This window comes from Cnephaeus nilssonii, assembly GCF_951640355.1.
Source record: "Cnephaeus nilssonii genome assembly, chromosome: 20".
NCBI lineage: Eukaryota > Metazoa > Chordata > Mammalia > Chiroptera > Vespertilionidae > Cnephaeus > Cnephaeus nilssonii.
In genome coordinates this window covers 14,917,183-14,942,946 of record NC_137091.1, presented here as the reverse complement: position 1 = coordinate 14,942,946, position 25,764 = coordinate 14,917,183, and the positions used below count along the sequence as shown (strand labels likewise).

Here is a 25,764-nt window from a genome sequence, read left to right as displayed (position 1 = left end):
AAATCCCAAGCCCCACCCACAAAGCTAAGTGGATCCCAGAAGTGAGATTCATTTAAAACTTAGCAACTGATGACCGCTTGTTGTCTAGGCTGTGCGTGAGGGAGCAGGCGGGTGGGAGGCCAGCTGGCCCAGGGAGAAGGTCTGCCCAGACTGAGACAACGGACAGAGAACCATCGGCGTGGGGTGTGAGGCGCTCCACGGCTGAGCCACCACAAGAAGAGGTGTCGGTTCCCAGAGCCTGAGAGGCAGCCGTGCCCCTCCCCCCCTCCCCTCAGGCCACAGAACAGCAGGTGAGGCTCCAGAGTCCATAAGAAATGGGAACTTTTTGAAAAGAAACGCTTGCCCAGCTGGTGTGGCTCAGTGGTTGAGCACTGACCTATGAACCAAGAAGTTGCGTTTCGATTCCTGGTCAGGGCACATGCCCAGATTGCAGGCTCAATCCCTAGTAGGGGGCGTGCAGGAGGCAGCCGATTAATGATTCTCTCTCATCAGTGATGCTTCTCTCTCTCTCTCTCTCTCTCTCTCTCTCTCTCTTCCTCCCTCTCTAAAATCAATAAATATATATATTAAAAACTATTAAAATACATGTATATGTATATATTTTTTTAATTAGCAAGAGTCAAAGCAGCGGAGGCAGCTCTGGGTGCACCGACTTCCTGCGCTACAGAAGCCGCCTAAGAACTTAGCGAAGCCAGCAATTCAGGGCCGCCTGCCGCTGCTGGGCTCCTCCCTGCTGCTTCCGGGACCCCTGGGGAGTGCCTCCCTCCTGTCTAAGAGCTGGGCCCCCGTCTGCTGGCTTCCTGCCCGGGCTCGCAGCTGTGTTAATACCTGCCCCCACCGGCCCTGCCTGCCACCCAGGGAAAGCAGCCCTCATGCAAGCTGGGCTCCAGCCATGTCATGGGAGATTTCTGTGACCAGTCCTGGCCACTGTGGATCCATGCAGCATCCTTTCCACGGTGCCAGGTGGGAGCGCGGCCAGCTCTTCTGCACCCACACGTCCCAGGTTAGGAAACTTGGTGCTTAAAAAACAACACGTTAACTTAGGGCAATAGGATGCTGCAGGGGGCTAACTTCGCTGGCATAGGAAGCGCTCCAGAATGAACATCAGCTTTTAGGTGAAGGATTTATTGGCTACTGCAGAGGAGGATTTAAAAAAAAAAAGTCCCATTTCCCCAGAACAGATGCTCAGACTGAGCTGTGGGGAAAACAGTGGCCCGATCACATACAAATTCTCAAAGATGGCCCCCGCATGTGAAGGGTCCTGGTAGCAGGTTCCTAGTCGATCATCTGGGCTGCTGCCCCTCCTCCTGCCCACACAGCCCAAGAAGCAGTCCAGACAGGAAGGGCTAAAAGCCCGCGTGCTTGCCCGCTTAGCCTCCCTCTGGGACTGGACCCCGGGAACACCTGCCACCTATTTAGTGCCGGGTGCCACACCCACAGAGGCCAGAACAAGGCCTCCCAACCTTCGTTTACACCAACCACTTCTCAGGAAGGGAGGGGTCCAGGCCTGTCTCCCCCAGAGTTTACAACTGCCCCTCCTCGTGTTTGCAACCATTGCTCTTGGGGCCTCTGCTCCCCTCCACCACCAGTGCTGTGTGCTCCAAGAGCCCCTGCCTGCAAGCCCGGCTTCCCACCCAGACCGTCTCAGACAACATGCTGCCTTCCTCTTGTTCCATGTGGACTCGAGAGACAGCTGTGCTTCAATGCAGTTACAGCTGAGCGAAGCTAAGATCTTTTCTGAACCAGTAAAGATGTTTCATGCTTTATGGCTGAAGGCGTCCCCTTGCCTCTCTCCCCCGGGAACAAACTCTCGGTCGCACATAAGGCCACTACGGGGTAAGGGAGCCTCGGAAGCCAGGGCTGGAGGCCCCGTGCTCTGCTGGCACTGGGCAGACCAGCCAGGGCCACAGGCCACGTCCCTGAGAGGGAACTGGCAGCGTGACCTTCATCAGCAGGAGACCAGGCACCATTCAGAGCCAACGCAGAATTCTCCCGTGGATGGAAGCCCAGGTGCCCAGGTGTAAACGCCACGGTGGCCTGTGCTGAGAAACCACTGAACGCTGGCCTTGGGCCAAGCATGTACAATTTTGTGAACGTCTAGAAATGCTGATTGTCCTGAGAGCTGCTAAAGTCATAACGAAAGGATGACATTTGCCCCATGCACTGCTGGCTCTCCCCACGCAGGTGTGAGGGTCTCCAGCCGGGGCAGACGGGACTCTCAGGACGAGGCAGCGTGGGGCAGGGGAACGTTTTTGGAATTGCCAAAAGGCTGGATGATGCCGACTCCCTGGCTGTGTCACCTTGGGGAATCCCTTAGCCTCTCTGAGCTTCAACTTCCGACGCTGGGATGTAAGACCACTCTCACCCTCCTGTGTGGCTGAGGGGTGAGACCGGGAACCCAGCATGAGGTCAGCCAGGCCTTCCTAAGCGCTTCATCAGAGGGGCCCGGCAAGGCTGCGAACCTTGAAGGGCATGACAACCCCATTGGTCCCATTCGCCACTTACCCTCTAGGGCCAGGAACCCAGGAGAGAGACACCAGCAAAGGAGAAAGACCGTTAGGAGAACAAATCCAGCCAGATTCGAAGCCCTCCCAAGAGGAGATTTTCCACATCGCTCCTAAGGGCTAACTTGGCAGCCGCGGGCATTTTTCTGGCACGATCTTTCCTGTCCTATGGACCCTGTGTCTGATCCCCTGGAGTTAATATCCGGTCCCGGTTTTGTTCAAAGAGTTCTAACATTTTCTGCATGTCGTGGTCAGCCTCAATCACCTGGAAATTAAACACACAGTCACAGCCTGCACTCGCTTCAGCACCCTCCTCCCTTCACAGATGAAGAGAGAGAGCAGGAGGCAGGAGGAGGCGGGGAGAGGCACGTTAAAGCCAAACAGCGCCCGTTCTAGGTCAATCTAAATTCTCGGCTCTATTTTCACTTAAGAATCCACTACAGTTGTCCCTGCAGTGAGCTCATAAATGAGTTTCTTCTCATCATTTTATACCGCCTAATTTTCTACAATGAGGGGAAATTGTACTGTACTTCTTTTAAAGCCCACTATTGTAATATCTCACTTCCCAGCAACCTCCCTGCCTGGAAGAGCCAGGAGTGGAAGAGTCTGAGCAGCCCAAAGAGATGGCCCCAAGGCCAGGCGCAAAGTCTGTGCACGGCCCTCCGCAAGTCCACACTGCATACTCATTCCTAGCCGTCTTAGGTGGCCAGTGCCTGCCTGCAGAGATTCAGCAGCAGCAAATCAAAAGCAAGGGGACAGAGAAGCAAAGAATCACGGATGGGGAAGACACAGCAATGGAGTTAGAAATGGCAAGTGTCGGAAGGAGAAAGAAGGGTTGCCGTGAAAAGCAAAAACAGGAACTCCGAGATATTAGCAAGCTGGGGCAAACAGTGCTACACACCTCACACCTCCTAAAGGCATCACTGTGTGCCCGCCCAGAACAGCAGATGATGTTCCTTCGGATGCCCTGAGTCACCAGGAAAGGTGCAGTGAGGCTCCGAGCCTGCCATCCACTGGAGAAGGGACTGTTGCATCAGAAAGACCACCATCCCAAATGGTTAAGGCCAAAACCCGGGTCTAGAGGCTTTAGCCATCTAGAACATTCCTTCACTGATGATGCTGGATAAGTGAGATGCTACTGTGGCCACTGGTATAATGACACTGAGTCAAATCGCCTTCTCTCGGGTCTGTCCAAGTCCCTGAGACTCATCCAGAATGGGGACTGGGAGAGTGACAGCGACCCGCCCACCCTCCCTGCTGCCTTCCTCCACATTCCCGAGCGCTGCAGGACTCGGCCCTTTCCCCAGACTGCAGAGTGGCCGACATTCCTTCTAGAAAAGTCTCCCGCCCTATCAGGAGGACTTACCAGAACAGGGGCCACTATAGGGAAAAGGTCCCCTTTGATGAGCCATTCCTCGTAGAGGTGGTGAATAGCATCCAGGTATTCCTGCCGGGAAACACACACAGGCTGCTGAAACACGAGGGAGCGAGCACACCTCTCCCCCCAGGGTCGGGCAGGTAGGGTGAAGGTCATGACCATGGGCAGTGGCTTGGACAAAGAAGCCCATGACAACCAACCTGGCTCAGGTGGACAGTGAAAAATGCCGCTGCTCACTCCGCCGGCCAGCCCCGCCCGGCCTGGCTGCTGGGGCTTTCCACATCCTCCCACTGGGATTCTCTCATTTACTGCCCTTTTTTTTTTTTTTTTTTTTTTTAACAGCAGAGCCACCAGTTCCTTTGGGGGAGGGGGATGCATGGCCATGCCATGACCAGGCATCCCAGCCCTGGGCAGCCTGAACCTTTCCCTCCCAACAAGAGGAATGTGACCCTCACTGGCCTGGGCGCCCCACTCCCACTGCCTTAACCTACGGATACTCTAGACCTGGGGTGGGGAGCCTTTTTTCTGCCAAGGGCCATTTGGATATTTATAACATCATGTGGGTCATACATAATTATCAACTTAAAAATTAGCCTGCTCTATTTGGTCAAACATTTAATTAACTCACCCCTATGCCTTGCAGGGCACATGATTTCTCGGGCCTTATCCCGGGCTGGACGTTCCCCGCCCCTGGCCTAAACCGTGATGAGGCACTGAGGGTTTGGGGCTGGGACACTGCACACGTGGTGTTCTGCAGTGGGAACAGCACCCGGGCAGCAGTGTGGAGGCTGGATTTCAGAGGCAGATGTGGGCAGTGGGGGACCAGGGCAAGGAGAGCAGGTACAACAATCCCAACTAGAGTCCATGTGGCCTTGAGCCAGGCCCAGGAGGGTGAAGCAGTAAGCACCACCAATGAGTGTCGCCTCCGAGCCGGGCACAGCACTAAGCACTGGGGATGCAGCAGTGAGCAAGAGGGCATGTTCTAGAAGGGATCCAGAGGGCACGGAGGCAAGCTGCCTTCAGGAGGCGGGCCCGACAAGCCCGGGTGATGCCTGGGCAGGGACAGGGAGGGTGCCAACCGCTGAGTCTGGACACAGGAAGTGAAGCAGATCTGGACGTGGGGTCTCCAGCCACAGAGGAAGTCAGAGTTCCCCCTCTGATACGCTCAGTTCCTGTTTCCCTCTCTGTGACAGCAGCACAGGATCTCCCAGAGGGAGGGGCCAGGCTGGGGTGCTGGTGGCTCCCCGTTCATCTCTAACCAGGTTAAAGGGCTCTTACCAATGGGATGACCTTCTCCTCGTCCCTGCATCTCATCTTTAACCTCTGATAGCAGGTCTCAGGAGTGGTCCGGAGATAAACTGAGATGTAAAAAACACATGTTCATGGCTTGGAAGTGAAAGCCAAGGAGAAGGGGAAGGAAGGCGTGTGGGCAAGGCCTGGAGAGAAACATCTGCCAGCATCTCTGAGCAGGAGACACAGACCAAGGTCGGCTCACAGCTCCACCACCAACCAGCCGTGTGACCTGACAGGCACCCTGACCCACATCCTGACTTCCATTCCCTTTCAATGGCATGAGCCCCACTGGGTCATTGTGAGGCTCAATAAGGCTCCAGACATAGAGCTTAGCACAGGGCCCAGCCCCCGGTGGGTCTCAGTTAATGTCTTGGTTTTGTCATCTCCTCCCTCCCTTACAAACTAAAAAAAAACAAACAAACAAACAAAAAAAGGCCAAATCACAGGGAGAACAGCTTGAGGAACAAAGGCCAGTTGCTTCTCCAGGAGGGACCAGGAGCCCCCCAATTCCATCTGCCCTTGGGCACAAGGCTGAATTGATGTGGCGAAAGAAGCACCACAGTACCGCCCCCGCCCCCACCGCTGCTGGCTGGTTGGAAACCTGGACAAGCTCATCCTCACTGGGCCCAGGGGAGGGAGGCCCAGGAGGGCAGTCAGGACGGGCCTGGGCTGTCTCACCTATCAAATCCACGGACACATCGATGTTCCTCACGATCCAGTCAAACCATTCCGACAAAATCACGTAGTCCACTTCGGGCATCTTCCCGCTGCAATGAGGCGGGAGGGCTCTGCTTACCCACAGGGGAGTTTCTGGGAGGTGCCATTCCCCAAAAGTAACTGCGATGGCCTTGGTTGAAAGGGCATTGTCAAGGGCACCACAGTGTGACCCACATGACAAAGGGCACGTGGAGATGACCAGGACCTTCACACCTCCGGCCTCCGCCGCCTGGCAACGGGCTATGGGGTAAGGCAGCCCGAGTCATGGCACTGCCCGATGAGAAACCCATTTCGAATTCGAACTCCAAGCAGAGAAAGAGGCTCTGAAGCCTGTCCCCTGAGAACAGGGACGGCGCTCGGGTTAGGAGGTGGCACGGCAAACCAACTTCACCTCTAGAAATTCATTTTGTGGGACTAATCACAGATGTCCACGTAGCACTGTTTAAAATGATGAAAAACTAAACCTTGGGCTTGGTTGGCGTGGCTCAGTGGTTGAGCACTGACCTATGAACCAGGAGGTCATGGTTCAGTTCCCTGTCAGGACACATGCCCAGGTTACAGGCTCGATCCCCAGTGTGGAGGCATGTGGGAGGCAGCCGATCAATGATTCTCTCTCATCATGGATGTTTCTATCTCTACCTCCCCCTTCCTCTCTCTGAAATCAATAAAAACATATTTTTTAAAAAACTAAACCTTGATACATCTATAGAACAGAAAACCATGCAGTAACTGAAAGATGATGCTGTAAAATAATATTCAATGACATTCACATGCTCATAATTCAATGAAAACAGCAGGATACAAAACTGCATGATTTGAATAAAGTTTTGAATAGAAGCAAAAACAACAAAAAACAAAACTGTACACGAACCAACCAAATTTTTTAAAGTATTCATCCACAAAGTTTGAAAAAAGACTGAAAAGAGAAACACCAAAATGTTAAAAGTGCTTTTCTCTGACCTGTGGGATTTTGTGAGACTTTATTTTTTTCTTTATACTTTGCTGTATTTTCCAAAATTTAACAACAGATTAATTCTCAAATCAAAAGTGGGAATCAGGGGAGACGGCCACATCCTTACAGTGTAACTGAAAGGAAAGGAAGGAAGGGAAGAAGAGGGGAAGGAAGAACGAGCCGAGGTGCGGAGACCTGGCGTCCACCTGGCTCCTGCGGATTTCCTCGGCCGGAGGAAACAAACAGGAAAGACCGAGAATGGCCGCAGCTGGGTGACCCTCCAAGGCCCAGGGGAGGCATTCCCCCTTTAACATCCATCTCCGACCCACTCAGAACTGGGCTTGGTGAGAGCAACAGCAAGGAGAGCGGAGGGCCCGAGCTGTGTGCAGTGGGGCACCCAAAGGCATGTCAGCCAGTGGGTGCTGTTTTGCCCACTTTGTGGTTTTCCTCCTGGCAACTATGCCTGCTCCTCTCCTCTCCTTCCCCTCCCTCCTCCCACCCCCCATCTGCCTGGACAACGGCGTGCCCAGCGCCCCCAACAGGCCACTGCTTTGCTTTCCGTGGAACACAGATAACAGAGCCTCCACAGAAAATCCAAAGGCCCAACTCACCAACCTGAGCTGAGGGCTTTCATGAACCCGCCCCGATAGTAAGTGGCACAATCAAGGTCTTGGGTCCCCATAACTCTGCTGACTGTATTTGTTAGGCACAGCTTGTTGCCACCTTCGCCCTGAGGCCCAGAGAGCCCCCAGTTTACACAGCACAAGTCACCTTGCATACTTATTTTCTTCTGTTTTCACAAGACCACGTGAGGCCATTCACAGATGAGGAAAACTGAGGCTCAGAGAAGCTCAACTCTGAGCAGGGATCCAAGCCCGGCTCTCTGTTGCCTCCAAACCCAGTGCTCTTTGTTGTACCACTCGCCCTCCCTGGTCTGTCCACCGAGGGGCTGGTCTGGGTCATGTCCTCAGGTGCGAGCCCCAGGCCACAAGTCCCCATCGGAACTACAGGGGGAGGAGTCCAAGCCCCAGGGCCAGTCCGGGAGGCAGGAGGACCTGCCTGTTGTTCCAAACTCAGGGTCCTTGTGTTGTTAATCCTCACCGAGGATATTTTCCCGTTGATTTTTTCCCAGGGGAGAGTGCGAATGCAGTCCTCCGCCACCACAAATCATGCAGTCGAGTTTCCCACACTTGGGAAGTCACAGGGGTCAGCACATCTGGAGTGCAATGGCTAAGCCTCGCCCTGGGAAACCACCTTCCTGATCATGGCACCTCCAGGTAAGTACCCCCATTGATGTTTTAAAGAGTGGAAGGGTGGGGGGCGGGGGAGAAAGAGAGAAACATCCATGAGAGAGACACACACATCTCCCTCTTCAGGATGTCACACAAGCCCCGGGCCTAATTGCACTGATATTCTGCCCACCCCTAACTGGCAGGGGCAGGGGAGGGGGCTGAAGAGGGGGCCTCTCCCTAGGAGAATTGCTCACTTGTTTGAGACCCAACAGGCAAGACTACCCTTCAAGAAATTCTGCTTTGGTGGAGGCAGAATTCCAATCTGTGGGCTTCTCTGGGCACCTGAGCCTACACCCGCAGGCAGCAAGGCCAGGACCCCCCGATTCCAAGCGGAGGCTGCAAGAGCTGCTGAGAAAGAGAAGATCAACCCCAATGCCAAGGGGCAGCGGCCACTAGCTCCTGCCTTGTGAAAGGACTGTCCCCACACAAGCTCCCAGGTGGGAACCCACACATCCTCCTCCAGGTCCAGGCAGAGGATCCAGCCCAACCCAGTTCTGAGCCACACTGGGACTAGGCTCAACACGAAAGCATCTGTATTTGCGGGACAGACACCTCTCAAAACATCTTTCTCAGTCACACATCACTGTGCATGACCCACGCCTCGAGGGAAGCTAGAGGTGGGAGGAGGGTGACTATGAAGGCCTGGTCTTCCTTCCACTTGACACTTGAGTCTGGCTAAAAGCACTTTTCACTTTGCCTCCAAAAAGAACACCTCTGGCTGCCCCAGTCCTGAGCTAGGAATAACTCAGACGCCTGAAACAAAGGTAACACAACAAAACCCCACAGCCAAAACCTGAGGCAACAAATGTGGAAGGAAGAGCAGGCAGCCAGGAACCCAGGGAAGCCCTGCCCAGACAACCTCACCGGCAGGGCGGGCTCCTGCTTTCAGGACCAAAGGCCAAGAGGCACCCCCAGGCAGCTCCAGGGACAAAACTCCCGAGGAAAAGGGCCAAGCGTTGGGACAAGGGTTCCTTGAAGGCCACCTGGGGACTGGTTCCTCTGAGGCCCTGCCCCTCCAAGTGTGACCCCAACCAGCAGGATGGTGGCTGCCCGGCGTTAGACATGCCGGCTCTCGGGCCCCACCCTGGACGACGAAGCAGCGCCTGCATGTTGACCTGAGGCACGGTGATCTGTGGGCAATGCCGACTGTAAGGCCTGGCTCCCCTGACCCAGCACTTGGGGGGCTCCAATGGGCCCAATGCTTCTGGCCTTATTAACGAGAGGAACCTAGATGTCCCTCCCCACTCCCTCATGGCTGCTGCCCCTCACAGCAGGTACATGACAGTTCCCCCAACCAATCAGGAAGGAGCACTGCTTTCCAATCCCATCTCAACTCCTGACCTGCCAAACAAGGCAGTCTGGAGGGTGCCAAGGGGAAGGACAGGTGGAGAAGACGATAATGTAGCTCCTGCCCAGGGTCCCTGCTCTGCCCCTTGACCACTTGAGTATATGCCTCAATTTCCAGGCCAGACAGATAAGCTGGTCCAGTTCCCAAGTGAGTCCCTGCACTGGGAACGTGCTTCTCAGTGCTGCGCCCCTCATCCTCTGCCTCCCGAACGTGGGGACTCTGGAGTACGTGGCTAAAGGTGGGGGTACTCCAAGCCACATGCTAAGCAGGATGTTTGTTACAGATACAAACCAAAGAGCATGTTATGGGCTAGAATGCAAAATCCAATGACTTTCTAACGTAGAGGAAATGTCACAGAAATGTCCCGTTTGTTAGCAGCCTGCTGTGGGCCACAGGGGCTGGGAGGACAAGGAGGAGTCGGTGGCCTGCGTGATCTTCCTCTGCCCTTTGAGGACTCAGGGAAAGGGCTTGAGGAGCACAACCTTCTCACATCTCCCTGAAACCACAGTGGTGGATGGCCTGGCCCGCCACGGTGCACGGTGCACGGTGCTCCCAGCAGCCTCTGGAGCACTTGAGCCCACACCCCGACCCACAGCCTCTGGCTTCATCAAGTGAGACTAGAACTGGTCTTGACTGAGGTTCCAACAAGGTCTTCAGGGAATCCATGCCCTCTGGGGGCCGTATGAGCTTAAAAGTATTAGATTCCAAGAACAGAAATAAGGACACTGTACATTTCTCCCATGGTTCTTTGTCCCAGGGAAACCCTAATCACAGACGCCAGGCTTCCTGGGAGGGGCAGCGGAGGGATAAATGTGTATGAAATTACAAGGGCAGGAAAGCAGCCCCAAAGATTAAACACCACAGCCTTTCCCTACATTCCCCACAAATATCATGCTCACTGTGCTGGACTGATTGTTCTAGGCGCTCCAAATCTTCGCCTCCCTATGTCCTCCCACTTTGCCACATAACGCACACAGGCCCTCCCACCTCTCAGACTGGGTCAGCTGTGTGACCAGCTTTGACCAATGGGGTGTTAGAAAAGTGAAGCTGAGGCCTGAAAAAGCAATCAGGCATTTCAGCTGGTGCTGCTGCCTCCACCATGAGGAATGGATGCCCAGGCTCGCTTGCTGGTCCCAGAAGGAGGACGAGAGGCAAGAGAAAGAGAGATGAGTCACCTCCTCACCCTTCCCAGGGCTATCCTAGACCAGCCATTCCCCAGACACATCAGGGAGTCCAGCCAAGGTCAGCAGAGCCGCCTGGCCGACCACCCGACATGGCTGAGCAGTCGGTGTAGACAGCTGCCTGCCACTGAGGTTTTGTGGTTGTTTGTTACACAGCATTACTATGGCAACAGATAACGGATACAACACAGTAGGTACTCAACATCTGTCATTTGGGTAAACAAGTTCCAATTTCATTTTGAACAAATTAATGCAATATCAATAGTGCAAACTATGATACCTTCTATACAGGTTTTCTACAAAAATGTATCTTGCGCTGTGAATCGACCGCTCCATTAACCGTACAGGTGACGTCTAAAATAAAACAAAAAGTGATTCACTAACGCAGGCAAAGAGGAGGAGGTCAGGAAGGCTTGAAGAATGCCTGTGCTCCCCGACTGTGGTCTGTGCTGAATATAAGAATCAAGAAGCTCACACAGGCTCATCTATGTTCCTCCCTCAGCCTGCACGCCCCCCAGACCCGGAAGCTCAGTGGCCGGAGCAGCAATGCTGAGGCCAGGGCTCGTCAGCAGCAGCCTCTTACCCAGCAGTGGAGAGCCTCGCCGGGATTGTGGGTTTAGGGAAGTGCTAGAAAAACTGCCAAGTGCTGGCCAGCAAAGCGGTGTGAGTGCAAAGTGTGGGGATTACCGCGGACCTAAACGGGGTGCCTTTGCTTAAGCAGAGGGATCTGAATGCCTAAGGCAGAGCCCAGAGAGGGGTTCGGGTGACATTGTGGGGACTACGTCAGCAGTGCCTCAGGGCCTGGCTTTCTGGAGCCCCACAGGCTGCGAGACCTGCCAACTTCTCCCCTTCCCCACGGGGCTGTGTGGAGGCCACCGCAGCCTTTGGAAACGGGAAGGACTGTGCCCCCAGCAGGAAGGAGGAGGCACTGACTGCCCGTCCGTGGCAGGATGCTCACACTGTCCACAGATGACCCTTCCCTTTTCCACAGTGTCCCACAGGGAAGCATGGTACTCATGCACACACAGCACCCATGGGACCTGAAGATCAGGGTGAGACTCAAAACCATGACCCAGGGATTTCCTAACTCCCTCCCCCTGTGCATCTATCTGTCCATCGTCTTCCCTGCTGTTTTTCCATTCTTGCCTTCCTTATCACTCTCCACTACCACCTTTTGCTAGTTCCCCACGCATCCATCTCTCTTCCTGTTCGTCTGACCCAGGCCTCCTCCATGGTGTGTCCCGTTACATTCACATATGATACTTTTCAGGTTTGCGAGTGACTCCCACTCAGGAAAAGTGGGGTGAGCAAAGGGAAAAGTGCCAACCGCAGATCCTCTAACTGCATCATTTATACAGACATTTGGGGGGATAGGAATTCAAACCGTTCTGCTCATTATCTACACGGATTTGTAGAAGATCGATAGCTATAGCTCCAAGTGCCCAATCCTTGATCAAACCACCCAGCCAAGTGGCTGCATCCGTGTAACTGGCTGTAGGGATCTCCTTGGAGAGCCTTCAAAGCTGCTCTTTTAGGTTGTACTTGCAGTTTTGAACCACAGGTGCCAATCAGGATCTCCTCAGCCAGCCTTGCTTCTACAGGCTCCTAACTGCCCCTATTCACATTCCCCAAGAAGCCTGTTTGTGCGCCATGACTTTCCCAACACCTGATTGGCCCAGGGCTGGACACCTGACCCTAGCTGAGCCAATCAGATTTTTTTCTCTCAAGAATTTGAACCAAGAGCCAGATCTTGTGAAGTTTAGAGTGGTTCTCAAACATGCAAACAAACAAAGTGCGCATTAAAATCACCCGGATAGCTTGATAAAGCACAGACTGCTGGGCCTCATCTCCAGAACTTCTCATTTAGCAGGTCCAGGATGGGGCCAGAAAATGTGCCTTTCTAACAAGTCCCCCGGTGCTGCTGCTCCTGGTCCAGGGACCACACCTTGAGAAGAACTGAATTAAATGGTGGGGAGCCCAGTCATGGTTGGGTCATGAAGACTCAGGCTCACAGTGGTAGCAGAGCAACTTCTTGACTAGCTGGGGCTGCTGGGGCGGAGGGGGGCGGGGGAGCGTTCCTCAGAGAGCTGCAAAAAAGAGTCCTTGGCCCAAGACAGAGAAGGCTGAGCGGCACTGAAGGCCCAGGAGTGAGGCCTCCTTACGAGGGTTCCCTTCCTGGCAATCACAGAGCCTTCATCGGAAGACCATGTTACGAAGGCTGAACCCGAGCATCTGAAAGTACCTGCGGACGAGTGTGCTGGTCCAGCATGGTGAGCTGCACGTATGTCTGCAGCGTGAGGCCCCATCGATAGGCATCACGGTACATCAGACCCTGCAGAAGGGAGAACACAGCAACTTACCTCAAAGTGCTCTACCTACGGGACTCTGGTCAGATAGCCATCTCGTAATGTGGGCTGAAGTGGGGCCAGACATAAACCCAGAGTGGACAGAGACAGACACTGGAGTACTTATAAGACAGCCCAGCAACAGCACTAACGGGAGCCTATATAAAGTCCCCAGGGAACATTCATTCAGTCATTCAACAATGTTCATTGAGCCCCTGGAGTCTATTCTCTATCCAGCAGCCAAAGTGAGCTTCTTAAACCTGAATCAGTTCTTTTAATTCCCCTGCTCAGAACCTTCCAGTGACTTCCCACTGAATTCCGAATGAAATCCAAAGCCCTTACTAAGACCCATAGAGCCCAATCACTTCCATCTTCTCTCGTCTCCTACCATTCTTCCTCTGGCTCTGTGAACTTCCAAGCACACGAGCCTCCTTAGTGTCACCCAGACCGAGCACATTCCCACCTCGGGGCCTTTGCATCTGCTGTGCCCTCTGTCTGAATGCACTTCCTCCAGATATGTGCACTGCTCACTCCCCACTTTGTTTAGGTCTCTGCTCAAATGTCACCAAGCAGACGCCTTCCCCAGCTCTCCTGTGTAAAATAGAATCCCCAACCCATCTTCTGCCTGTAAATACAAAACACTTCATGTTTCATATGCCACTTACTAATAGTCTCACTCTTCCATGTTTGTTTGTTTGTTTTCTTGGCGTTAACTAATAAATCTCCAACTCTGCATTCAGAACTGCAGGCTTCTATGAACCAGGAGGTCACCTTTTGGTTCTGGTCAGGTTGCAAGCTAGGTTGCAAGCTTGATCCCCAGTAGGGGGCATGCAGGAGGTGGCCAATCAATGATTCTCTCTCATCAATGATGTCTCTCTCTCTCTCTCCCTTCCTCTCTGAAATCAATAAAAATATATTTTTTTTAATTAAAAAAAAGAAAACTACAGGCTCCTAACTTTGGGTAAAAGAAAATCTCAGAAAGTTTGGGGGAAGCACTCTTGTCTGACGGCTGCAGAAACAAACACCTTCTGTATTAGAAAGCCAATTCAGATAGTGATGGACTGAGACTTTTCACAAAACTACCAATCTTGACCTTCCCCCCAGAGTGGAAACTTAGGCAAAAATATCTAATTCTGTTATATTTGTTATTACAAAACTGTCATTGGAAATGCTCTTTGAACCAAGGATACTCCAAGTTCTGAGACTGGGACTGTGCCCTATGAAATATCACCATAATCCCTCAAGTCTGCAACTCTAGTTGTCTTAATAATCCAGCCCTGGATCCTCCCGGTTTCCTAGAGAATGATAATGTTTCTGAGGCTTTTCTGTGATGCCCAGAGAGAAAGACTGGCATTCTGTCTTCTCCCACATGCACAGAGGTGAAAAGTCTGTTCATGTCTCTGGGATTCTTTATTCAAAGACTCTGAGAGTTTCTGACTTATTTAAATAATATCCTTTTACCTGCTTTAGATTTCTTCATAGCTCCAACCACTACCCGCCGTATCATACATTTAACTGTCTTCTGCCTTCCCAAACCAGAATATTAGGGCCAGGAGAGCAGGCGCAGACAACAACTAGTGGCTGAATGAATAACAAAACAAGCACCTACTAAGTGCTCAGCAGTGTGTTATGTTCTAGCAAACAACAGTGAGCCAAATTAGACAGAGTCCCCGGCCCCAGTGGAACTCAAGAGTCTAAGAACCACTCCAGGAGAGCCCAACTGTGTTGCTAGAAATGAGGGGACTATAGAGGCTCCCTCTAGTCCAAGGTTCAAACTACATCTATCATTTACCAGTGTGTGACCTTGGGCAATGCATTTGTTAGTTTCCTTGCCTGAACAATGAAGCTGGTCATCCCTACATCATGGGGCAGGCTCCCGGACCAGCAGCCCTTTCTTAAGCTCCCTCTTACAGGACAAGACTCCAGCCTTCACGTTCACGCAGCCAGAGCAGAGCCTTCTGAATGGGGAAGGAGAGCAAGGGGCACAAGCACACTAGAGCCCCTGCTTGCTAGGTCCACCCTTGGGAAAGCAGACAGGAAGCCTCAGGGTGAGCCTGAGGCAGCCCCGGGACATTGCCAAGTGCAAATCCTAATCGGAGGTTTACTAAGGTAACTGGTTAGAGATGATGGGTCCTGGGGAGGCGAGGCCTGAGGAGACCTGGTTTCTAATGGGATTCTTCTAGGAGAGGGTGGGAGGAGAAGGAACAGCAGGAGGCAGATCCCCGGTAACCAAGGCTAACCACCTGAGATCGTCTGGGATCACTGACAGGAGGTCCCTGGGCTCTGCACCTGCCCAGCCCCGTCTCCAAGATCCCTGACCTCAGAACACCTACAAGCAGCCACTTTCCATTTGTCTCCTCCTCCTTCGCCTCCAACCCAGCTAAGAGCGTGGCGAATGCCTGGGCAGGGGGCAGGCTCAGGCACCGCCATTCACTCAAGAAGAAGCTGGTGGTGCACGCAGAACAACACACTCACCAGAGGATTATGGCCACGGACATTCCTCCACTTGGGCACAGGCTCCGGAAACACCTGCAGAGAAAGAAAACATCAAAGGGCTGCTCCGGCCTGAGCCTGCGAAAGGAAAGCATGCCAGTGCTGCGGGAGATAAAATGAAGATCTGGGCATCCAGGCTGAGCTAAAATAGTTGAGCAACCCTCTGTGCGAGGCCATAACTCAGTCTAAACACGCCTTCCTCACGTGACTTCCAGAAATGGCTCAAGACAGCACTATCCATCCCTGCACACCAGGGTAGGCACATGGCACCTCTGGCTGCCTTGGAGCTCCCTAAGGGCAAGGGAGGTTCTCTCAATCCCTCCTCTGTGTGCTCCATCCCAGCCCTCACTGCCGGCGTGTCCGGCCGGCAGAGAGGTGAGAGAAGCTACTGCAGGCACTCCGGCTGCGAATCGAAGCCCAACTTCCAGCTTGGGAACTCTCCCGTGACCTTGGCCACTTGCTCTGCCTCCATTTCCGCCCTCTGATCTCTGCACTGAGCACACTGATAGCTAAGAATCTTGTTTCTTCATAGGTCAACGCCCAATCACTGAGAAAAGGGAAGGAGGAAAGCAAATGATCCTAAAGTTTGAAAATTATAGGGTCTGCAGTAAAGGGAAAAAAAAAGCCATACACAGAATATTACACCACTAAAATCTACGAGGAAAAAGGGTCAGGTCAGGGTCTCGGTGTAGAGATTATTCTTAGTGACTGAGCTGTAAATAAACTAGAAATTGTGTTAGCTGGCTATGCATGGTAATACTCGCTGCAAACTCACGTACACTGTAACATCCCAGCCATGCTCAAGAGTTTGCCTTCTTTCACATGTAAACTCTTCCTAACCAGACTGTGGGGAGCTCTGTACCTGCACTGTCCAATACAGTGGCCATGAGCCAATGTAGCTATTAAAAAGTTGGAATGGGTCCAGCCGGTGTGGCTCAGCAGTTGAGCGTCAACCCAGGAACCAAGAGGTCAATGATTCAATTCCTGGTCAGGGCACATGCCCAGGTTGAGGCGAAGTCCCCAGTAGGGGGTGTGCAGGAGGCAGCCAATAGATGATGTTCCTCTCTTTATTGATGTTTCTCTTTCTATCCCTCTCCCTTCCTCTCTCTAAAAATCAATAAAACACCCGGGTCTGAGCGAGGCCGCGGGCCCCTGGAGCCGGGTGAGCCTGGCACCCGGGTCCGGGCGAGGCCGCGGGCCCCTGGAGCCGGGTGAGCCTGGCACCCGGGTCCGGGCGAGGCCGCGGGCCCCTGGAGCCGGGTGAGCCTGGCACCCGGGTCCGGGCGAGGCCGCGGGCCCCTGGAGCCGGGTGAGCCTGGGCCCCGGGTCCGGGCGAGGCCGCGGGCCCCTGGAGCCGGGTGAGCCTGGGCCCCGGGTCCGGGCGAGGCCGCGGGCCCCTGGAGCCGGGTGAGCCTGGGCCCCGGGTCCGGGCGAGGCCGCGGGCCCCTGGATCCGGGTGAGCCTGGGTCCCGGGTCCGGGTGAGGCCGTGCCCCCCCTGGGTCCAGCCGAGACCAAACCAGAGGGAGTCGGACCTGCATTATCACCATTTGTCCACCATCCAGAGCTGAGGGGTCAGTGCCGACATGTACTCATAAGGAACTGGTGGACATTGATATTGGGTCTCAAAAGAACTGTTGGTCCAGAAAGAAACTCACTACAGACTGATTTTTTGCCTGTCAGCATAACTATTATTGCCCGTCGCACATTCAATTCTTATAAGTACATCTCTAGTGACACATGATTTCGCTCATCTAGGGGAAATGATGAACAACATGGACTGATGAACAAGAACAGAACCAGAAACAAGGAGGCACCGATCGGACTATCGGGCCTCAGAGGGAGGATAGGGGAGGGTGGGGGGAGAAGGGAGAGATCAACCAAAGGTCTTGTGTGCATGCATAAGAGCCTAACCCATGGTTAAGTTCAACAGGGGGTTGGGGCATCCATGGGGAGGGGTGTGGGATGGGAATGGGGGGATGAGGACAAATATGTGACACCTTAATCAATAAAGAAATTAAAAAAATAAATAAATAAATAAAAAATAAAAAAAAATAAAAATCAATAAAAACTTATTTTAAAAAGAAAAAGCTGGAATGGGTTAGTTCAAATTGGGATATGCTAGTAATATAAAATACAATCCAGACTTCAAAGACTTAGTATGAAAGACAGAATGCAAAATAGCTCATTGATGATTTTTATACTGATTACCTATTGGTGTGATAACATCTGGAATATATAATGTTAAATAAAATATTCTTTTGGGTGTGTTTTTTTTTTAGCAAGGCTATTAGGAATTTTACATTCTACATGTGGCTTGCATTTGTGACTCACATTACATCTCTACTGGGCAGGGCTGCTCCACACCCCCTATAAATTACTCTGTCAAGCTTAGGAGCCTGCTGTGGAGGCCGTACCTCAATGTCTGTTGTGTTGGCGAAGAACTCCAGGCACGTCGTCTTCCCGCTGGCTATATTGCCCTCAACACAGATCTGGCAAAAGACAAATGCGTGTTAGAAACAGTAATCAAGCCCCTGGGGGAATATCGGGAAGAATTTCTACAGAGGGGCTCAGGTAAACAGCATAATTGGTTTAGTCCAAGACTTCAACGTGTACACAAAAATAGGGTCTGCAGTAAAGGAAAAAAAAAAGCCATACACAGAATATTACACCACTAAAATCTACAAGGAAAAAGGGTAGGAACCCCCAAAGCCCGCTGTTAGTAATAAACAAACTGACCCTCCCCTTTGGGGCAGGCTCCGCGCCCACCGCGGGGGGCCACCAGACCACTGCCCTCCAGGACAGACCCGCCCTATGTCAACCCCTAGACCATCCACCACTTGCCCCCTGCTACCCTAGCTCAGCCCTTCCCTAGCTCAATCCCTCAGACCAGTAGATTTTAGGCCTAAATTTGCTGCCTTCTTAACTTCTGAAGGCTTTGAGATTAGAAAGCATGTATATGTTGTCTAGAGCCTAACTTGCTGCTTTGTGCCGGAAAACGTGCTCAATCATGGCCTGGAAGGCAGACACTGCTGGGGACTTTGGGTCCGGCAGATCACAAGAGGAAATGGGCAGTCCCGCCTATGAAAGAAGACACGCTGGCCCTTGAGAACATCCCTGGGGCACAGTCAGTGAAGGACCCATCCTGCTGCACAATGACCTTTACACTCGGGCTGGAGGCATCCAGAGAAATGTGGGCCACTTCAGTGACTTGCCTAAGGTCCCAGGCCTAGCAGGGGAAAGAGCTGGAACTCACACCCAGGCCTGGCGGACCCCTTCACATGACCCCAGTGGAGTCTCAGTCACACCCTACAGAAAACATGGGGCATAACTTGCCCCACCTCCTGTAAACGCTGTCAGTCAGCAAAGGTTTCCTCCTGCCTTGATCCTAAAATGTATCCAAGAGAGCTGGGTAATCACACTTCCCACAGATGCCCGGCCACCCTCCCATCCCAGCTCACTCCTTGGGAAAGCAAAACTATAAAATAAATGGACCCAAGGGAGTGTGAAAAGAGAGATCCCATTAGGGCACTAGTGGACTTGATTTTTATTGTGCTTTTTCTTTTGTTCGTTAATCCTTACCCGAGGATATTTTTTCCATGGATTTTTAGAGAGTAGAAGGGAGAGAAAAACATCAATGTGAGAGAAACACATCATTTAGCTACCTCCTGCATGTGCCCAACAGGGGCCAGGGGTTGAACCTACAACCCAGGTATAGGCCACTGACTGGGAATCCAATCCACAGTCCTCTGGTGCACAGGCTGGCGCTCGAACCACTGAGAAACACCAGCCAGGGCTCATAGATTTTTCAAAGAAACAACTTTTCTTCTTCCTAAATATTTAAAAAGAGCTCAACCAAACATCATTCTATACAGACATTATTTCTTTCTACAAAGAACATGTTGTTCAGATGAAATCTTCTTCTAAAAATACTTGTTCTGGAGAGAAACCAAGATGGCGGCATAGGTAAACACCTGAAATTGCTGCCTCACACAACCACTTCAAAACTACAACTAAAAGACAAAACGGACATCATCCAGAACCACAGGAAGGCTGGCGGAGTGGAAATTCTACAACTAAAAGGAAAGAGAAAAGCACTGAGACTCAGAGGAGGTGCGGAAGTAAAGGCAGAGGTACGGAGGCACGTGCGCAGAAAGGGCTGGCAACTGAGTACGCGGTTGTCTTTTTCAATCAGGAGGGAGACACAAGCTCCCGACTGCTCTGAACTCCAGTTCCGGGCGAGACTCTGGGGACCCAGACTCATACGGGGAGAAACTGGACTGTCTGGCATCGGGCGGAACTCAAGGGCGGCTTTCTCTCAGAGGTGCTTGCAGCGATTACCAAGGAACACTGAGACCCGGGGGCCTCTTAGGGCAGGGCTGAGGATCAGCCATTGCTGTTTGCTCCGCCCTGTGGATTCCCTGAGACCCCGCCCCACCCAAGCTGTGTGCAGAGGCTTTTGCATATGAAAGGCTTGGCCCTTTGCAATCTACAATTACCTAACAAACTGCAGCTGGAAAAAAAAAAAAAAAAACTGCAGCTGGGTCAGAGAGACCCAGAACATCCAAAAGAAGGCCCAAGGCCCCACAGCAGCTTGCAATGCTTCACAGCGGGGCCTCATCTGGGCACCTCCAAACCCCAAACAAAGAAGAGGAATCTGCAGATCTCTCCGTAGCTCCTGCTGGGTGGCCTCAGGCAGAGGCTAAATTAGCACCTCCTTAGAGATCCAAGAGCCAGTGTACCCAATGGTCAGAGTGGGACCATCCAGATAACAACTCCTCAGATCCATAAGGGACACACTCAGGGGGCAGACTCAGTGAGCACCAAAGCCCCACTGAAGCAAGTCTTGTCCCATAAGGGTGTCTCCAGCACAGAAGTTCTCCCATCATAGACACAGCTGATTCTCACAGCCAATTGGCCTGGAGGTCAATTTCTCCCAGTGATACCAACAACAATCAAGGCTTAACTACAACAAGACTGTGTACACAGCCCACAAAGTGGTGCACCCAGAGAGTCCACCTCAGGTAACTGGGGAGGCTGAGCCACTGGGCCCTATAGGACACCTAGCACACAAAGCCACTCTATCAACACAGGGAAGCAGCCAAAATGTGGAGACAAAGAAACAGGTCACAAATGACAGAAATGGAGGAAAGCAAACTACTGAATACAGAGTTCAAAACCACAGTTATAAGGTTACTCAAGAATCTTCTAGAAACCGCTGATAAATTTAGCGAGACCCTCGAGGATATAAAAAAGGACCAATTAGAAATTAAGCATACACTGACTGAAATAAAGAATAATATACAGAGATCCAACAGCAGACTAGAGGATCCCAAGAATCAAGTCAAAGATTTGAAATACAAAGAAGCGAAAAACACCCAACCGGAAAAGAAAAAAGAATCCAAAAATATGAAGATAGTGAAGAACCCTCTGGGACAACTTCAAGCGTACCAACATCAGAATTATGGGGGTGCCAGAAGAAGAGAGAGAGCAAGATACTGAAAACCTATTTGAAGAAATAATGACAGAAAACTTCCCCCACCTGGTGAAAGAAATAGACTTACAAGTCCAGGAAGCGCACAGAACCCTGAACAAAAGGAATCCAAAGAGGCCCACACCAAGACACATCATAATTAAAATGCCAAGAGCAAAAGACAAAGAGAGAATATTAAAAGCAGCAAGAGAAAAACAGTTAGTTACCTACAAGGGAGTACCCATACGATTGTCAGCTGATTTCTCAAGAGAAACTATGCAGGCCAGAAGGGAGTGGCAAGAAATATTCAAAGTGATGAATAGCAAGAACCTACAACCAAGATTACTCTACCCAGCAAAGCTATCATTCAGAATTGAAGGTCAGATAAAGAGCTTCACAGATAAGAAAAAGCTAAAGGAGTTCATCACCGCCAAACCAGTATTATATGAAATACTGAAAAGTATTCTTTAAGAAGAGGAAGAAGAAGAAAAAGGTAAAGATAAAAATTATGAACAACAAATACATATCTATCAACAAGTGAATCTAAAAATCAAGAGAATAAAAAATCTGATGAACAGAATAAACTGGTGAATATAATAGAATCAGGGGCATAAAAAGGGAGTGGACTGACAATTCTCTGGGGAAAGGGATGTGGGGGTTGCGGGAAGAGACTGGACAAAAATCGTACACCTATGGATGAGGACAGTGCGAGGGGGGGGGGTAAGGGCAGAGGGTGGGGGGGGAACTGGGTGGAGGGGAGCTATGGGGGTGAAAAAAGATGAACAACTGTAATAATCTGAACAATAAAGATTTATTTAAAAAATAAAAAGTCAAGAAATGCAAAAAAATAAAAATAAAAATACTAGTTCTAACTCCCACCATGAAATCCTAAAAGTTGGTAAATCTAAGGCCTTCGATTAATAACAGAGCATGCAAGGCAAGCATGAAGAATCCCACAAAGTTCTCCTGTCACCGAGGAAAGAAAGAGGAATCAAGCAAAGGAAGTCTTTAATTTTTCTTAAAAGTCATATCTAAAAATACTATAAAAGGAGAGCATGCCCACTGAAGAAAATAGAAAAACTTCATAAAGGAGAAAATACCGTCTATATTCAACTACTGAGAGATGAACATCATTACATTTCAGCATGCTTCAGGCCTGGATTATTTTCTACACACGTTTCTCATCTTTGAGAGTCTTTCAACTGCTCACTGAGGGCCTAGTATGTGCCAAGCACTGTGGACTCAGGAGCCAGTCCCAGCACCCACACAGCAGCACCCAGTGAGTGTGAAGATGGAAGGAAAGTCACAGGAGATTAGAAGAGATGACAAGAACAGATGTTTGCCATGCTGGGGGAGGATGTGGCCAGCCTGGCCCGCCTCTCTTTCATGTGCCAAAGTTTACATCTTCCTTGTCAAATTTCAACTTCCTGTGGTTACAATTAACACTGTGATGCACACCTAGCCTAATTTTTAAATAACAACACTTAATCTTCCCTGAAGAGAAGTTAAGCATTCTTGCAGTATGAAATACTGAGAACCAAAAGGAGAAAATAAAAATCACTCATGCTTCCAGAGATAACGGCCATTCCGATGTTTAATCAGAACCAAGCTTTCCAGAGGCAAACAGGCTCGGGCTAGGGCTTCCAAGCCCCCACCGGAACCAAAAGACCCTGAGAAATAGGCAGTAAAAAGGAAACTTGCCCAAATGTCCAAAACCTAGTAAATAAAGTGTGGTGCATCCACACCATCAGATACTATTTGGCAACAAAAAGGAATGAAGTCCTGATACATGCTACAACGTGGATGTGCCTCAAAACAAGCTAAGTGAAAGAAGGTAGACCCACAAGACTGAATGCTATATGATTCCCTTTTATCAGAAACTAGTGTACCGGTGCACAGATTCAGGCACATTGAAAGGTAATTAGAAGGTGGCCGGCTGGGCAGGACTGGGCAAGACGGGCTGGACACGGCCTGGCATTAACCTCCCTCGGTTCCCTCCTCAGCCTGGCATGCAGGGATCGGCCCGAAACCGGCTCTCCGACATCCCCCGAGGGGTCCCAGAGTGCAAGAGGGCACTCTGCATACTTGCTGTCGTACAGGGTGTGGAACGCAAATGCAAGTGTGCAGTAAACCAGATTTGGGGCCGACAGTGCCCCAGCAACAACATAACCCACAGCCAAAGGTAGAATCATGTGGCCCCGCAAGGAATCGGGCTCCCTCCTCTCTGGTTTTGGAGTGCGTCACCCGAGAAATGCTGCTGCCAAGTCACTGCAGCTCGGCAGCTCCTGCGCTGAGCACCTGCCCCCTGGTGGTCAGTGCGCATCATAGTGACCGGTCGGACGGTGGGATACTCAGCATATTAGCCTTTTATATATATAGATGTTCAGAAAAGCAAATCCAGCTGAAACCGGTTTGGCTCAGTGGATAGAGCGTCGGCCTGTGGACTCAAGGGTCCCGGGTTCGATTCCGGTCAAGGGCATGTACCTTGGTTGCGGGCACATCCCCAGTGGGGGGTGTGTAGGAGGCAGCTGATCGATGTTTCTCTCTCATCGATGTTTCTAGCTCTCTATCCCTTTCCCTTCCTCTCTGTGAAAAATCAATAAAATATATTTGGAAAAAAAAATTCATCATTTAAAAAAAAAAAGAAAAGAAAAGCAAATCCATAGAGGAAGTAGATTAATGGTAGCCTGAGGCTGGGGGAGTGACTGTGAATGGGCAGGAAGTTTCTTTTCCTAGTGATAGAAATATTCTAAAATTAGACTGTGGTAATGTTGCATAACTCTGTACATTTACTAAAATTAACTGAATTGTACACTTAAAATGGGTGAATTTGGGGGTATGTAAATTAAACTCACTAAAGCTGTGTTGCTGTGGGCTGTGTGTTTTTTCTTTTTTAAGGAACCCTGTTTAATTTAACAAATAACTAAGGGAAGACTCCTTACCCCCCCAAATTCTCTCTCCCTCATTCAAACCCACTGTTAGCACTCCCCAATTCTGCCTTAACCAGACTGACAATTTCTGCAATAGTTTGTAATACTTCTTTCTGGGGTTTTTTCCAATGGAAAGTTTATATATTATTTCATTTGATTCCTACATCATAGATTTTTATCCTTGGTATTTTTTTCTTTTCATCTCTTGCATAATGAGTACCTTTCCAGGTCATTAAATATTTTTCAAAAACAGGATTCTGAATGGGTGAATAACATTTCATCATATAAGCTGGGGAGGGAGTCTGAGACCCAGGGATGGAGCCAGACCTCCCTCCTATCCCTGGAGATCCTCTGGCATTTGTTTTTTACTGTGTGTATATCCCTTCATGCCCCTCCTCAACATAAATTATGTATATGGAGAGTGCACATAAAAAGAGGGACTTACCACTGACTTTTTCTCTTTCTCATTTTCTTTATCTACAAAAGAAAGGAAACCCGTATTTAAGCTCAGTTTTCGATGATTCACTCTTCTTTGTCCTAGTTTGCTAAACCACCACAAAAACAGAACTTTTTGCGCTTGCTCCCTGACCTAAAAATGTCTTCCAATGACACCGGGTGGCCGGAGAGAGGCAGACCCCCTGCACCTGTCTACCTGTGTGACCCCGTGCCCCTGCCACCCGGGGCCTGTTGGCACGCCTGCGCCCCAACCGTGCCAGCGTGTTCACTTAGTTATAACACCTGGCTTTCCACTTTCCACACATTTAATATCGCTGACCCTCACAGTTGGTGTCCAGTAAATGAAAACACAGAGTGGGCCCCGCTCGCACGCACAGGTAAGACTTGGCCGTGGCCATAGGTTTCCTGCCCAGGACTCGGGTTTCTCTTCTAGGCCCGGGGCTGGCATCGCGGCCCACCCCACCCCCCTCACGGGTGGTTCGGAGGCGCCACCCAACAGCCCGAGGCCCAGGGAGGGCGAGGAACGGGCCGTTAGCCGTGGTCCCTCCACGCGTGGGGGGCTGGCTGCCTGTCCGCAGCTCCCAGCCTCCGCCTCCCCCCACCTCCACGGCCCCCGGAATCGGCCCAGGAGGTGGGCGGGGGACAGGAGCAGCCTCCGCCACGGGGAGTGGGGTTCTTTCTGCTCTTTAGAGGGCTCCCCAACTCCGGACAAGAGACCGGACCCGCGCCCCACGGTCGCATCCGCTCGCAGCCGGCGGGCGTCTGGGGCGTGTGCCAGGGGCTGCCCCGCCCCTTCCCGCCGGTGCCGGGCGTTGAACCCCCGCGCCTCCAACTGGGAGTTTGGGGTTCAGTTAGGTCCCGCGAGCCGAGGGAGGGGAGTGGGGCGGGCTCCGCTGAACGCTAAGGCGTGGTACCCAGAGACGCGTTACCCCGAGGCCAGGCCCGGCGCTGTGCCCCCCGCAGCCCCGGACTCCAGGCGGGGTTCCCGGGCCCCTCCCGGCGCAGCGCCCAGGAGGCCCAGCTCCGCAGCGGCCGCAGGAGCATGGCCCGGCGGGCGGATCCGGAGGCCCGCGCTTCCTTCCTGTGCGGAGTCGGCGGCCTCGCGCAGCCTCCATCCCGCGCCGGCTCGGCGGGGCGCCAGCTGGGGCCCGGCCCTTAAAGAGACCCCGTCCCATTTCCCCGTCCCCGACAGCGAAAATAATTCAAGGCGAGGAGCTCGTTGTTTGCAGACAGAAAATCTTCGCGCTAAGTGGACGCTGGCAGAATGAACCCATGGCTCGGCACGCCTGGAGGATGGGTGGCCAATAATACCAGCGGCTGACTGGTTAACAATTACCGGAGATCGCTTTACCGAGCGCCTGTTCTAGGCAGGCACGCGGCACACACTCGCCGTGTCAGTTATTC

General features: G+C 51.7%; 1 protein-coding gene across 4 annotated transcripts; it reads right to left on the bottom strand.

Annotated features, from left to right (window-relative positions):
* Nucleotides 1-207: 207 nt before the first annotated feature.
* Nucleotides 208-25,462, bottom strand: TK2 (thymidine kinase 2). Of its 4 annotated transcripts, none has more exons than XM_079800706.1 (11): nt 25,290-25,461; nt 24,350-24,381; nt 17,919-17,993; nt 15,486-15,539; nt 12,908-12,997; nt 10,946-11,019; nt 5,854-5,942; nt 5,161-5,240; nt 3,871-3,951; nt 3,406-3,529; nt 208-2,769 (listed from the first exon to the last, which is right to left on the bottom strand). In XM_079800706.1, the coding sequence occupies exons 1-10, from the start codon at nt 25,402-25,404 to the stop codon at nt 3,425-3,427; spliced, it is 795 nt and encodes a 264-aa protein (XP_079656832.1). In that variant the 5' UTR covers nt 25,405-25,461; the 3' UTR covers nt 208-2,769; nt 3,406-3,424. The 4 variants fall into 4 exon arrangements, with proteins under 4 accessions (XP_079656832.1, XP_079656830.1, XP_079656831.1 ...); XM_079800704.1 differs by having other exon boundaries at nt 210-2,769; nt 3,406-3,471; nt 25,290-25,462; XM_079800705.1 differs by lacking the exon at nt 25,290-25,461 and adding an exon at nt 24,736-25,279 and having other exon boundaries at nt 210-2,769; nt 3,406-3,471.
* Nucleotides 25,463-25,764: the final 302 nt, after the last annotated feature.